At 38.5% G+C, this 15,555-nt stretch overlaps 1 protein-coding gene across 1 annotated transcript; it reads right to left on the bottom strand.

Moving 5' to 3' along the window:
- Window positions 1–2,918: 2,918 nt before the first annotated feature.
- On the bottom strand, window positions 2,919–15,362 carry mtmr6 (myotubularin related protein 6). The gene is made up of 15 exons (XM_026292611.1): window positions 15,128–15,362; window positions 12,023–12,154; window positions 9,546–9,708; window positions 9,035–9,192; window positions 7,896–8,024; window positions 7,102–7,236; window positions 6,869–7,001; window positions 6,617–6,726; window positions 6,247–6,372; window positions 6,059–6,108; window positions 5,788–5,881; window positions 5,569–5,675; window positions 4,662–4,796; window positions 4,429–4,555; window positions 2,919–3,585 (listed from the first exon to the last, which is right to left on the bottom strand). Exons 1-15 carry the CDS (start codon window positions 15,149–15,151, stop codon window positions 3,235–3,237), a joined length of 1,974 nt encoding a protein of 657 aa, XP_026148396.1. The 5' UTR covers window positions 15,152–15,362; the 3' UTR covers window positions 2,919–3,234.
- Window positions 15,363–15,555: the final 193 nt, after the last annotated feature.

The following is a 15,555-nucleotide window of genomic DNA, read 5'->3' as shown; positions in this document are numbered from 1 at the left end:
TAGAAATCAACGGGGACTGGTACTATTATAAAGCTATGCTACAGACCTTCAAAACACATTCCCAGGAATGTAAACAATGATTTTTCAATTTTAAAAAAAATGAAGAAAACACACAAAACTGATAAATTCTTTGTCGGGTTGTCTGTATCACATGGGAGAGTATGGGATTTAATTTGTTTTAAGATTTGATTGTTTTTATTATTGTTTTATTCAGTTTCATTTCTGACACAAAGCTCTTTGTCAAGAGGTGGTACAGGTCTGTGTTCTCGTTGTCTCTAACTGTAGAGGCAAGTTATATTTTTATTAATCACTGGCAGCTGGGAAAAATTTGCTAAAGACCAGAGTGGTGGTGTCATATCCAATTCTCAGAATACACTGATGATTTCATGTGGTGCACTGCCTCAAATAGTCCAAGAGGACTGTTAAGTTAGTTTATATGTTGTTACCTTTTCTGCACTGTTGCCTCTTGTCCTCCTCATTCTGTTATCAGGGTTAAAGCTCTTTGTTAAAGCGCCACTGGTGTGCCTGACCTCTACCAAAAGATCCAATGCTGCACACAACTAAGTAGTCATTGCTCTCAGGATATCCTCAGGATAGACGCACAAGCACTCATTTTACACGACAGCCTGACACACACACACACACACACACACACACACACACATACAACCTGCATCTCCTCATCTATGTCTGTTGTGTATATAGTATGCATATTTATGTTGGCTATAAACATTTTGCAAGAGCGCTGGATGTGTTTCTTGTGGAGTACAGGTTCAGTATTTTCTCCTAGTCAAGAGTACTGCAGTATTGACAGCAATGACACAGTTTCAGAGGTGCTGTAACCTGACACAAAGTGTAAAACTCAAATCCAGAGTGCATTTCACAGGCAAAGTCTCACAGTCAGATAACAGCAATTCTGATACGTCACATCCGAAATGTGTCACATTAGCCAGAATAAAGCAAAACATTTAGCCAATTAATGGAACTGAAACTGGAACCTTGTCACGTCTCCCTAATCGCCTCATCACTTTCACCTGAGCAACACTCCATATAATCATCCTGTCACTGACTGTGAAGTCTCGTTCAGTGTAAGGAAGGATGTCAGCTAGTAACACTAGGGCACATTCTTTGTTACTCTTATTAAATCACAAGCTGCATCCTCCGCTGCTTGTGGTAACTTGGACTCGGGGGATTCTCCGCTTCTTTTGTTTTCTTACATGGGTATCCCCTATAGACCTGTTGTTTTAATGCTCTGTTTTTCAGTCACTGTTTGCAGCGTAGTCATCAGACTGTCTGTCCTCATGGTGTTTTGCCAGGGCTCCCTAAACACCACACAAACCTATTTAGCCAATTAAATCAACTCTACACTATTAGTTTGTGATTGAAAGTCACAATAGAGCCTCTTTTGCACAGTACATTCATTTATCTTATGCATTCACATGACTCACCTAATAAGGTTGGTGAGGTCAAATCAAAAAGATCGTGAGAAAATATAACAGTAAAAAAAGAATTAACACATTTCACACCACAGACCATCCTTAATAATGTTCCTTCTGTCAGTGTGCACTTTATCTACCAATTATTGTGCTCTCTTTTCTCTTAAAGGGCCTTTAGAGAAGGCGGACACAGGCTATATACAGTACACTACATTGCATTGCACTGCCAGCCAACAGAAGTTAACAGTTTATCTGTGCATACATAGTGGCTTGTCTGAGACCAGTGGGTGGTGGATCTGGTTCTGTGACTGTATTTGTGTGCAAGCCTCTATTTGTTTCTATAGTGTGTGTGGACACTGAAGAGCGTAGTGTTTAAGGAGGAATTAGTTCACATCACAGCAGCATAAAGAAGCACACAAGCTGCATAAAACACACAAGAGAAATGCATCACACATTAAGCTGAATACCCAGACATCCTCCATATATAACGTCCTGCCTTTCTGCAACAAGTTGATTGAGGAAGACATTTGCTTGTACACTGATTCTAATCCTAGATGAAATCTTCTGTGCTCTGGTATGAACGTTACAACCTTAGCCTGGAATTAACACAGAATGATCATGCCCCTACACAAAAGCTGAGCCAAAACACACAGTTTGGCACAAAAGTAAATGTGAACCTCTGGCCTAAATTCACATGCCATGTACCAAGAGCCTCCTGGGTAAAACCAACCTCAAAATAAGGGTGTTTAATAATTTCCTGCTGGTGGCAGCAAAAAGAAAAGGATGATGACATCCTTCCATTTAGTGATAATCGGAAACACACTCTTGATATAATTGCTCTTAGATTTTTGTTAATCTTTAGAACATCTAATGAAGAGTTAAAGAAAAGGCATGGATCATAAAATCAAATTTAGTAAAAATCCCTTCTTAATAAAGCTCACTGCTCTCATGTCAATTCAACATTACTTTGACAAGCAGACTCACCTTGGGCATTATCTGTGAGAGATTATTAATGAGGGTCAGCTGTCATGAATAAGCCACTGACATGAGCTCCAGTGGGATTAGAATCAATGTTTTTAGGATGTCAGATTATGTAATCAATGTAAAATACAATTAAATAATCAATTGACAGAGGATTGTCAGTCTGAATATCACATTACATCACACAGTAATAGTTACCTAAATGAAACAACCAGTAACTACTTACAAATCTTTCCATAAAATGCAGTTATGCAGCACTAGATTATAATTTATGATGTAGAACTTCATGTTTTGGGGATGTTCAGACAGATTAAAGAAAAAGCAGCTCAGATTACAAACATTCAGATTAAATTGGATTCCAGTTTTTGGAAGTGATGAAATATTTATGGTTCCAGAATGTGATTTTGTGTGGGTTCCCATGTTAGAAACACGTTTTAGAAATGTCTAGGCCATATGCCTTAAGAAAGGATTTCAATACCAAACAAAGTAGAAGAGTCAGCATGTTTTGGATGAATTTATTTTCTTATTCTAATGTATTTGTTAGTCCTCTATATCGCTTTTCCACATTCATTAAAAAAAAACAACAAGCCTTTACATATAGGTGCAGTATATGGCATAATAATGAGGCTTTCCATAGAGATTTAGACTATAAAGACAACTTCATCCACTTGGCCCATTAAGGACCATTATGTAATCAGCACATAATCACATACACATCAAAAGCTTCCCTTGACGCACATACCACTCACACTTTCATTAAGCTTTCTCTCTCAGTCATGCCCCTTTCCTCGGTATCCCACAATTTCTTTGTTTGGTCTCAGCAGGTCATGCGTGCCACTCCAAACTCCAGACTGACAACACCTGGCTCTTCTTTAGCTAGGTCGTTGTTGTATGTCCCTTCCAGCTCTCCATAGCTCTGTTTCCTGCTCTCTGTACCACTGCTGCCCTCTACTGTTCGCTCCGTGTCAGTGCTCTCCATGGTCTCTTCAACCTCCTCCTGCTCATCTTCCACCTGCTGCTGCACTTCTTTGTGGTTGATGGGTGCCCCCAATATGAGGGAGTCGGGACGTGACAGGAGGGTGTTGGAGTTTGAGTGCTGATCTCTGGTGGCTGGAGGCGCAGGCTGCTTCAAGCTCACAATGGGGGTCACACCAAGCTGTTGAAGCCTCTGTACAGAGACAGAGGAATGAGAGAGAAAAAAAAGAGTTTAATCCTTTTTGTAATTATTTTTAGCACAGAAAGATGGTTAAAATAATTCAACTTCAGGTCAGGTTATCACACATTTGCACAGCTTAAGTTTTGATGTGGCTCAATGGGCAAATCAGAAAATATATCCAAGCACTAAAGACTACAAAAAGTACATAATGGTTAAACGTCTGTGATACACTATGTGGGGTCATCAGGTCAGATTTTGGGGGTATTGGCACTCAAACAAATATATTGATTTATTCATACATAAGGTTAGTTATTCATTTGTCTATTATTTATTCATGATTTATTTTACTTCATTCAAGAAATTAGCAGGGAGACTTCTTCTGGCAATACGAGTTGCAGTTAAGTTCTGCAGTAATTTTTATGGCTGAATTCCTGATGCATTCCTGAGATCTCTAAAAACCTGTCCTTCATGATCCACAACACCATCTGCAAACTATGAGCCATGTTTTTGTCTTTTTGTCAGTGCCACTAGACAGCAAATTGTTGTTACCATGGAAACCCAGGCATCATTCCAGAGCTAGCCGGAGAGTTTCACGCCTTAAAATAAATCAGCCTTTATTCTTGTGAAATTGAGCAATGCTCAATTAGCATGTTATGTGTATGAAAAAGTATGTGGTCTAACACGACAGACCAGTCAAAAGTGTTTTTGTGAAACCAGCACCGTGGACTTGGAATAATGAGAAAAAAAAAAAACACTCTTTAACAACTTAAAAAAAGACAACACTATATCCACACTGAATGTGTAAAACAAGAAATTGTCAAGTTCCACATGGGGAGAATTAGTGTGTGAACCTACACTCTCCAATGCTTGCAGTGTGCTCTCTGCTTTCCGACTGTTCTCTCTCAGAGTCAGAATCGTTTTTAGGATAGACTGACGTGGGTGCATTTGTCGATCAAACTGGTGGTACATGTTCCTCCAGAACCTTGGAAGAACACAAACATAGATATGAATCCTTATAGGAGGACAGGAACAAGTATAGTACAATAAATATGTAACAACAACAGGGAGGTGAAAAAGGCTATACTGACTTGAAGTGATAAGGCAGGGTGGAAGGCTCCAGTACATGGTGTTTTTCATAGTACACAGGGCTGTAGAATGGATTCAAGTAGTTCTGCTTCTCACTCATTAGAAATGCCCACAGTGAGTGAGTCCGCTCCCTCAGCCTGAGACACAATCCAGCAGTTTCAGAGATACACAATACATACACTTAACCAGAGTTTAATGTGGCAATTGTTTTAGGCATTCAAAAACCAAAGTTAATTATGCTTTTACAGAAAGCTGATTGTACAGTCATAAATCCATGTAGGTGCTCTAGCAGAAACAGGTGCAATAATCCATGTTTTCTACCTTGTTTTACTGACTATATTCTGCTGTCAGTGTAGATATATAAGAGGAATAGAGTAAATATAATTAAAATATGTGCCACATAAATGTCAGACTTGTATGATTTACAATCCTCTAAAATAGTGTGTTGTAGTTGATTGAAGCATGAGCAACTGAAACAGCAAACCGGAAACAAAAAAATATCCCAAAATTAATGGGAAACATTAGTCTAAAATGACCACACTTGCTTGTTATATTAATTAACCTATGTTTGTATATGTGTTTATCTTCACAATGTGATTTTTTTTTTTTAACAGAAAGGACTAACCTCAAATGTAGGTTAGTTTTAGAAGTGGTGATTTGTACACGTGCAGCTACTAAGGTAATGTAAGTCTATTTATGTTTGTCAGTTGTTGAAGAGTGTCTCTTTAAAGTAGAGCCTTGACGATTAATCAAGTATTTCAGCTTCGTTGCACAAAAAAAACGTTTTAAGAGGCTGTCCTTTCACACAATATGTAGCACCAGTATAAGTGAGGAGGGACAAGACTAAAAAAGACAATACATAAAATAAAAATAAATAAATAAATAAATAAATAAAAAAATAGAACTCACTGCAGCTCCTCTCTCTGTCTCTCATTGTTGCCAAGGAAGTTTCCATACTGACAGGAGTGGACATGCTCGTGGATCTGCAGTAGGAACCACTCACTGAACTCAAATGCCTAAAAAGAAGGTTATATTCAAATAAATACAAGAAAACCCTATATGTAAGGCACATACTATAGATCTGTGCAAATACAATATACATCATGTGGCTCACACATTCCCACTCACCTGTGGGAACTGCTCCGTCAGCTGCCAGACACACTCCAGGAACTGAGTGAATATAGGAGACACCTCCTTTGGATCCCCATCAAGCTGGTCACACCTAAAGATATGCAATTCAAATATATTTAAGAAGTAACTAGCTAGTATAAAATTTAAATTATAATTAAATAGAAAGATATGAAAATGGGGCAAATTGAGTGTGCTCCAGTAGCAGAAATGCCCACCACCGAGAGATGTGAGCAAAGCTCTAGGATTAAGTTATCATTTGAAACCTGACCTCTCTGCAAACTTATGCCCAAAGGAGATCCAGTCTTTCTGTATCAGTACCTAGAAGACAAATTTGAAGGGAAAGTAAGAAAAATAGGCACAGGAAACAAACATCTAGCAGAAGTGCAAATCAAATCAGCTAGCAAACTAGTGCAGAATTGTGCATGTGCATGTGTACATGTATGTCCGTGCTTCTACCATGAAGCCTTTGATGGTACGGTAGTAAGGGTCCATGAGCAGCGACCCCAGGGAGCAGACTTGAGATGTTCTGTCCCATCCATCTGAACAATGAACCAACACACTGGCTCCTTCCACTGTCACTGCCTAGAATCAAGATGGAAGACAGCCAAACTCTGACATAGTCTAAAATTCATACAACTTGTGGAGATGGCCCTATGACAAGCAGATTCAAAGTTGTCAGCTAAGCCGTATATCACAGGTAATAATATCAGTTTTATTATTATTGCATCTATGCATGCTATAATTTAAATTATAGGAAGATGACATACATTACTGCCAGAATCCTGAAAACAAAACCAATTAAGAACCAGGTAAGGGAAAAAATTACCTTGGCAAGAAAGACAGCTGCATCGACAATGGCTTTGATATGCCGCAGCCACCCGCTACTTTCAAGGCCTACTAGGTAGTCACTCATGGAGAGAGACCGAGTCCCAATCACTGAGACATACAAGCACAGACAATAATTTTATGTTAACCATTTATGGAGATTTATCTGAATAATTATAAAATTGACTTTCATAATCTGCAAAAAATTGCAATGACATATTTATGCAAATAGGTGTTGTAACGTTGAATTAACCTTCTAGCAATTTCTGCAGGCTTGCCCTCATTACATGGATGTTTTCAATGCCAACAAACTTGAAGCGGATGTTGGAGTAGTTGTCCTCATTTTCATAGCCTTTACCTGCAGCTCGATTAGCAAGCGCATTTAACTGCAGGAGAAAAAAAACAAAAAAACAGTTACATATCAAATTCATTATTAAAAAAAACGCAAACACGCCACAAGTCTCGTCTTGGCTGCCACTATCTTACCTTTGGCCGAGTATCCATGACGTAAACAAATCGACTGTTGTGATTGGCCTTGCTGATCGCTTGCAGCATGCTCTCATCCTCCAAGCATCGTGCACTGAACCCAGAGAGAGGCTGACTGCAGCGACACACTGCTGCCTGTTAGGGTGAACAGAATATAACAATCGACAGAGCTCAGCTTTCCAGTCTCTGAGGGACAACTGATCATGACCAAGCTATTTTGTGGTTCAGTGCATAAGCTGCTCACTCTGCACAAACCCCAGAGGTCCTTGTGCCAAAGATTCATTGACAGAATGTAGAGAGCAGACAGTTCATTTTGCCAAATCACAATTAAGAGTAAGGTTTTTCCAAGTTGACACATGAAAGGTCCCACATAATACGGCACTGAAAGTGGAAAGGGAAGGTGTCTCTCTACTATGAAGTTAGTTTACTGAAAAAATAAATAATTTAAATATGCCTCTGTATGTATATTTTGAACAAAGTAGTGAACTCCTTTTTCTTCTATTTTAAAATACATTTATGCAAGCAGGTCTACACAGATCATGTTAATTATACATTTTTAAAGTACTTACAGAGTAAGTTTTTTAGTTTTTTCATGGTTTTCAACATGTTGTTACAGAACAAAATAACTTGACAACTACTTCAGTAGGTCACATTTCCTTAAAAATTAATCCATAGTTTCAACTTTTATCAACCACCAATGATATGATTGAATATACAGGTAAAAATATGAAAAAAAAAAAAAAATTGTTTTACTCATGCTGTGTGTATGTTATACGGTACAGCTTATACGGTACCTTTTTCTCTTGGTAGAAGTATGTGAGAACTGGAAAACGTCCTTTGCTTCTGAACTTGGAGCTCCCCACAATGATAGGCTTACTGGCTGTGACAGGAACATACAGGTCCCGTGGATATGTTTCACACACCTAGACAACCAAACAAAAAACATACACGGTCTGCACAGTCTAGTCACAGCGATTAGTCAATAGTGAACACAACAGATGATTCTACACTAAACACTATAGAGTATGTAAAAATGTGATGAATCTATATACAAAAAAATAAATAAATAAATAACAGTAATAAGAGTAATAGCAAAAACTGTAGTTAGGGCTGATAATATTCTGCATGTACAATCACTTCTTTAAAGAAGATTTCTTTTTTTTTTTAAAGAGAAAAGTCTAATTTTGAAGCTCTGCTGGTCTATCATGCCCGACTTTGAGCTAACAGATTTATTACAAAAGCAAACAGTGAAGCACTAGAAGCCTATTCTGTGATAGAAGCCTAATGTGTGATAATGTCCAAATGGTTTCCCCAATATAAGTAGTAACTGAAGTAACTGAATTACCACACCCTGTCACTGTGAGATTATTACAGCACAGGGATGTTGTGCTTCAAGGTTGAGATGACAAGTCTGGACAAAGGTTATACAAAGGCAACTAAAATACTTCCATTATTTCTGAATAATCATGTAACAACAACAAAGTGGTTAGTCCTTAGAGCTTCTTCTCTCTGAGGCAAGTGGAGTCTATGGCAGACACTGAAGTTGCCAAGGTTCAAAAACTGTAAATCCACCTTTACTGGGCTCATTTACTACCATTTGGGAATATTTCTAGTTTTCTAATTTCTGTTTTTGGTTTGATTTTGTGACATTCTGTACAAGGCCTTTCCATTTACCTAACACATACAGATAAACTATGGTATTTATCCATTTTGTCCTGATTAGGAAAGATCTAAGACCAAGAAATGGGTGCATTAGTATTGAAAGTCTAGCCGACTGCAGATTTAACTAAGATTTTTCACATCACGCTTGTTCATTTTAAAAAGACATTGTAGAGATTTATGCTTGAAATGTAACTAATAGAAATTACTGAAAGATTCTTCTCTGGAGGAAATCACTTAACTCACAGATTACAACATATAGTCAGCTGTCTACCTTGTAATCTCTGTTGACATCAGTGAGTTGCCATTGGTCACAAGGAACGCCCATCCTCTCAAACTCCGCCCCCAGGTCGATGAGTTGCCATCCTTCTTCTCTCTGTTGATCATTCTGTTTGGGGTTGTATGAGAACGCATAGAGCTCCTGAAAAGATACTGGACAGAGGAGAAGAAAACCAGAAGGACATGCCTTAATAAAAGAGACAAATGTGAATACAATGTGTAAATATAAAAACATATATATTACATATGTAGAAAGGGCAATATTTAGCTACTTGGTGTATACTTTGTGCTTTGTATATAATTGTAAAGCTTCTTGCTTTTCCTTACTGAGGCTCCAATAATATGAATTTTGCCTTCAGTAATCACATACAGTACTCTATCCATCTATATATCTATCTATCTATCCATCTATGTATCTATCTATCTATCCATCTATGTATGTTTCCATGTATCTATCTATCTATCTATTCAAGAAACAAGAAAGACCACATTGCATTAAAACCCACCAGGCCGAAAAAGATGCAGCAGTGAGCTGTAGATGTCATGGCAGTCTCTTTCTCTCTGTACCACAAAATGAACAACCCTAAAGTTACGACACTGGATGACCAGAGGACAGCCTGTGGTGGTCAGGGAGAGTTTCTCCACAGAGGCTATTTGGTGATGCAAAATCTGCAATCAAGTGAGGGACCAAGAAGACAAAGAAAAATAGAATTGATTAATTTCAGCCGGTGGCTGGCATAGGACTGTTTAATTGCTTCAATTTTCCCCGATTACAATAAAAAAAATAAAAAAAATTCAGCAATAGCAAGGTTTGTCTGGTAAGGATATCGTGAACAAAGAAACAAATGCTGGTTTGAAAATACATTAAACGCACCGTAGTGTCTCATCAAACAATTGAAAACTGTTCTGCGAGGACTTCTAAGTAAATCACTGACTTGCAATAAAATCCCCAGCAAGCAAATTAAATGATTTAAAAAGGTAATTATATAGCTTGGCAGCTTGTGTAACATTTTTAGGCCTAGTAATCCTAAATGTTTTGCCTAAGGAGACTTGCTAAGAAATTCCCAACTACTATTCTATTAAGGTAATTAGAATAAATATTGCATATTGATAGATGTGGATGCAAGGACTTTACAACTTGTATTCTGTACGGAAGAAAATGTTATAAATATGTTCAGTGAGTATTTCCCAGCAGTTTGAATTTCACAGGGTTTCCAAACATGGCAACTCATAACAATGAACAGTTACTAGTGGTAAACAGTAACTGACTTGTAAACATCTGGAGACAGACACACAGTATTTTCATGCTGACCTCACCATTTTTTGAGAGACATTAACTCAAGTGTGGTTTAATATTTTATAAGGCACAATGACTCACTTTGACCTGATTCAAAATTGCCTCCACAAATGCAGACACTTACGTATACTGCTCATGGCCCACATATACTGTTACAAATAAATGAAACAGAAATAATGATTAAAAAGTACTGTCATTAAGCTGAGGTGTATATCCTTGTGATGTTTTTGCAGATACCCATCCCCAACTACTTCATGCACATAAACACACATACAGGACAGTTGATACTAATAATCACACAAGTCACAGGTTTTCACAGAGGCAGAAGGTGGAGGTCCACCAGCTATGTGAACACAAAGCAAAACAAAAAGCAAAATAAAACGTTTCCTCTACTCAGCAAATAAAGCTGGAAGGATGGTGGGGAGTAAGTCTTGGCCTAAGATCTGCTGTACAAAGCATTTTATCCCACACTGACATTTCCGCAATATATACCAGCCACTGTGGTTGTCTAAATACTAGAGTACTATTTTTACTGCATCATGTAAAACGACAGAAAGGAGGGACAGTGCAATATACAGATAGTATAACATACAAAGGTATGCAAGTGTCAGCATGACTATATGTAAGCCAATAATTCAGGTGGGGTAATATGTAGGAAATCCTAATAGCAAATCACATATTTTTAACATTTAACATTTTCTAAAATTGATAACAATATAGATAACGTTCGCAATAGTTGTGTTAGAGCTGAATTACATTAGACTAAACTACTGAACATTATTTCCCAAAGATAAATTCCTAATAATCTCCCATTGATTATTACAACAATACTGTACATCTTTTAAATTTCTCCATATCGTTGATACCTACTGTAAACAGTGCAATTGTGTTGTCATAGTAACATTAAAAAAGCAAAAACATCAGCAAATTGGGATGCCCTACTGTTTCTGCAAGACATCAGAAACCCACTTCTCAAGTTCCTACAAGAATCCTTTTTCACACCCACTTCATTGCACACCTTTCTACTCTACAATGAGGCTTCTAAACCTCTGTTGTACTTCCTCTTACCACATATAGTACAAGCTTGCACAAACCTTTTGTCCACCACACACACTCCAACACTTCTTGTGGCAGTCACTAATGTTTCTTTGTGTGGCTGCAAACAGGCAACACTACCACAACTAAAACATCTGTCTGAAATTTGACATCTTTATATGTCTCTCAGCTTTATTCAAAATGTGCTTTTGGCACTCCAAAAAATCTGGCAGCACATTCAGAAAAAAGATAAAGAGTTTTAACAGCAATGGGAGCAACTTTACACTGTGCAAGTCCTTCCAAAATGGGGCTGCATAAATAACATGCTGCAAGTAATCAAATGTTCATGTTGTCAAACCACCATCCTGAATCACCCACAGTAATAAGTGTGCTTCAGTTGCTACTATCTTGGGTAATAGTGAACACAAAGTGTAGTAGTCAAATGGACAACTACACTAAACTGGTGTAGTATACAACACTGACACATGGAAGTGTAAATTGAGCCTAACTTTTTAATGTTTTTTCATACATTTTCACCAAGGAAATACAAACATTACATTGACTAAGGTTACATGCAAATCATATACACACAACAGAACTAAATGATGCCTATAAAACAGGCACAATGCAGTCACCACCAGGACTACTCACCCAGATCTCCTGTCCCACAGATGTTGAGTTGTTAGAGCTGCTCTCCACAAAGATGAGATGTGTGGCTGTGAGGTACAAGGTGCCATTTGTGAATTTGTTGCTGAATCGATCCATCAGCCGCACCTGCTCCACCTGCAAACAGACGCACACACAGGCACAAGAAATGGCAACATCAGTCTGTGGTCAGTTGTTAGCAGTGAGATTAAATTCTTCAACTGGGTGTAAAGTTATACAAAGGACACACTGAAAAGACAAATAAAGTCATTACCAGCAGTAAGCCCTGCAACAAAACTGTTTAAGTCGCTCTTGGCATCACCTAATCCTGACCACCTGGCCCTCATGCTCAGCTGATAAGAAATCACACAAATGATTTCTGGAAACAACAATGGCATTAGCTCAACCACCTAACAACCATAATAAAGTCACCATCTGGTCCTTAATTAAACCAATTCTTCCTCAGGGTAAACACACCTAATAGGCTCCATTTACCAGTTATTCCAAATCTATTATTTTATACAGCAGAGATGTTGTCTTGTTATGTTTTAGGCAATGTTCTAATGCACATTTACTCAAGTCACACAAAACGACTGTGGTCCATAAGCTATAAGAATGCAATAGGTGTTAGTCCAGGTTAAATGTACTTCAATATAATACACATTGTCTCTTACACAGTTTTTTTTCTGTAAACACACATTGAAACAGGATGTGGGTAAGTGTGTGAGTCCAGTAAGGGAAAAACAGTTGCAACAATTCCCTTGATGGACTTTAAATACACTTGCGGCCTGCAGTGTTACACTCAGACATTTCCTCTTCTAGCACTAAAATCCACCTGAATAAGAGTTCATCTTATTGAAAAAGCATACTGCTTGTTAGTAATGACCTTCACTTCATGGCCAAAAGACTACCATAGTATTGGCGTTGGACTGTTTTCTGCTGTCGCAGCTATCTTTCCTAATTCCCTGATTCATCACAGTAGTTGTCCTCTTGTTGACTCAGTCATCCGCTCCTTTGTTTCTGTTTTCCTGTCACTCTCAGATATGATGACATTTTTTAGCTCTCTGTCTTGCAGCAACCAGTTCTGCAACAGGCAGGCTTCTTGCACATACAGGAAATCAGTGGTGTGTGTGAATGAATGAGATGGTGAGAGAGGGAAAGAAAAGCAGAACATCTAATTAGACGCAATCCAACCTATGCTTCAAGTACTTTATATACAGCATTGACCCACAGCTCGAAGAATTCACACTTTTCTCCTATGTGAATCTTATTAAAGCAGCATCAACTCATTCCTGATTCAGCCTGACCACAGTGTCATCCACTCTTACACCAATACTACCAGCTAAACCAGACATACAGTGGGTACAGAAAGTATTCAGGCCCCTTTAAATCCAGGTGTGAAAAACTTGTTGCATCATTCCCAAGAAGACTCATGACTGTACTAGCACAAAAGGATGCTTCTACTCAATACTGAGCACAGGGTCTGAATACTTATGACCATGTGATATTTCAGTTTTTCTTTTTTAATAAATTTGCAAAAATTTCTACATTTCTGGTTTTTTCTGTCAAGATGGGGTGCTGAGTGTACATTAATGAGAAATAAAATGAACTTTTCTGATTTTGGCAAATGGCTGCAATGACACAAAGAGTGAAAAATTTAAAGGGGTCTGAATACTTTCCGTACACACTGTATGTTTACCAGGTCTGCATAGTAATAATCCCCTACTGTGCTGTTTTATTCTAGCAACAATCAGGAACCTAGACAGTGGAGCCACACCCAGTATGCATGCAGTCACACCCATCTGATCCCAGCATATCCTTGTTCCCTTAGGTAGTTATGTCAGCTAAGAACTAAACTTTGCTATAATATACAATTATCCTAAAACAGGGGTCTCCAACCCTGGTCCTCGAGCACTACAGTCCTGCCCTTCCAGGTTCTGATTGGCTGAACACACCTGATCCTGGTAATCAGAAGTAGGCAGGGTAAGCATATCTGGAAAACAAGCAGGACAGTAGTGCGTGAAGACCAGGGCTGGAAACCCCTGTCCTAGAGCCTCAAAACTTAGGTCACACTGCTTCCTGACATGATGAAAGGCATCTCTACTTCAAACACACACATATATACAGGTTTTTAAAAAAAGATTAGGCCTAAACCAGATCTCCAGTTGGCCGAAGAGGCCCATGTTGAAGTTTATAGCTTATATAATTTATAGATGAATTCAAAGAGGTAAATGTTAAATGAAGGTGTCTAAATCATAAACAGTACAGTCCACAAGTATTTGGACAGTGACACATTTTTGCTGTAGTGCTTTTGTATTTCATTCTGGTGGTTTTGAAATACAAAGTACTATCTGTATACCTACATACTGAGTGAATAGTGTATAGCTAGTGTGTACCACTTTTAATCCTTTAACTTTAGGGAGGGAAATGCAGTTGTGCCACATAATAAAGTCATTATATTTACTAGGTGGTTGCAAATCATTGGAGATACCCATAAGTCTACAGCCCTCACATATAACCAGCTGTTTGATGTCTTTTCTTGTCATTCTCTGTCAGCCCTGAACTGCTTGCTCCAGCTTTTCATGGATTTGATTTTGATACTATGTTTTAGATGACTGTCCAAAAGATAGAAGAGTTAGACTGCATATAAAAAGGCCAGAAAAGGACAGAGAGTCCACACGACATAAGACTATTTGACATACAGACAGTAGGCCACTGCCTCTCTGATAGATCCACATGTGTGTCATTATATTTGAATATGTTTGCAGGTTTTTATCGCACTTGCTGCACATGCTGGCAGTGTAGGCTTTCCCCAATCAATAACAGGGCGTACAAGTAGTATCATTACAAAGAGGGAGCCCAGCTATCTGCTACTCAGGAAAAACAAACAACTCACTGATGCCACTCACGTCTCCAAGCTGCTAGCGACACCTGCTAGCCGTCATCCTGTTAGACTGATCCACACAGACAAAACAGCCCTACACGTCTGAACACTAACATCTGGCAAAAGTAAGCACAATCAAAATTTACAAAAGTCCAACACTAGTCGGATCTACCGACTGTAAGCTATCCCATCCATTTGCATTAGCTAGAAATGTTAGCTAACGTTACCTTTGGCGTTCGGATATGCTCCATTTCTCCGAGTCCAAACAACTAGCAAAGTCTTCGCACTGCGTCTTCCTGAGAAAATCGTATCATGGATAAAATGATGCCTCCAACTGCTTAGCAAACCGTCCCCACTTTGTCGAAGGCACACAATTTGCGTTTCATGTCAAATTTTCTCCTCCATTCTCGTAAAGACCCCAGCAATCACGTCAACACTCGCCCCAAGGTATCTTCACAATAAAAGCACTTCCGCGAAAGCAACAAAATGAGGCAACAGGAAACGCATTCACAAAGGAAGCAAGCCACACTTAGGACTGGAAGCCGTCTTAATGCAGCATTATTTCGTTATTACTTGCTGATGGATATATTGAAAACTATTAATGTGTTTGACACAGAAAAAGACTCGATGATTCTCAGTCAAGTTATAAAAACGG

This window comes from Mastacembelus armatus, chromosome 20, assembly GCF_900324485.2.
Source record: "Mastacembelus armatus chromosome 20, fMasArm1.2, whole genome shotgun sequence".
Taxonomy (NCBI): domain Eukaryota; kingdom Metazoa; phylum Chordata; class Actinopteri; order Synbranchiformes; family Mastacembelidae; genus Mastacembelus; species Mastacembelus armatus.
This window is presented reverse-complemented; position numbering and strand designations above follow the sequence as displayed.

What these genes read in the sequence shown, in the direction of transcription:
- mtmr6 (XM_026292611.1), bottom strand. Translation starts at nt 15,151, where the DNA reads ATGGAGCATATCCGAACGCCAAAG. An exon ending in AGCATATCCGAACGCCAAAG is followed by an intron (nt 12,155 to 15,127) that starts GTAACGTTAGCT and finishes GTCTGTTTGCAG; the next exon opens with GTGGAGCAGGTGCGGCTGAT. An exon ending in AGACAGAGAGAGGAGCTGCA is followed by an intron (nt 4,797 to 5,568) that starts GTGAGTTCTATT and finishes ATTGTGTCTCAG; the next exon opens with GCTGAGGGAGCGGACTCACT.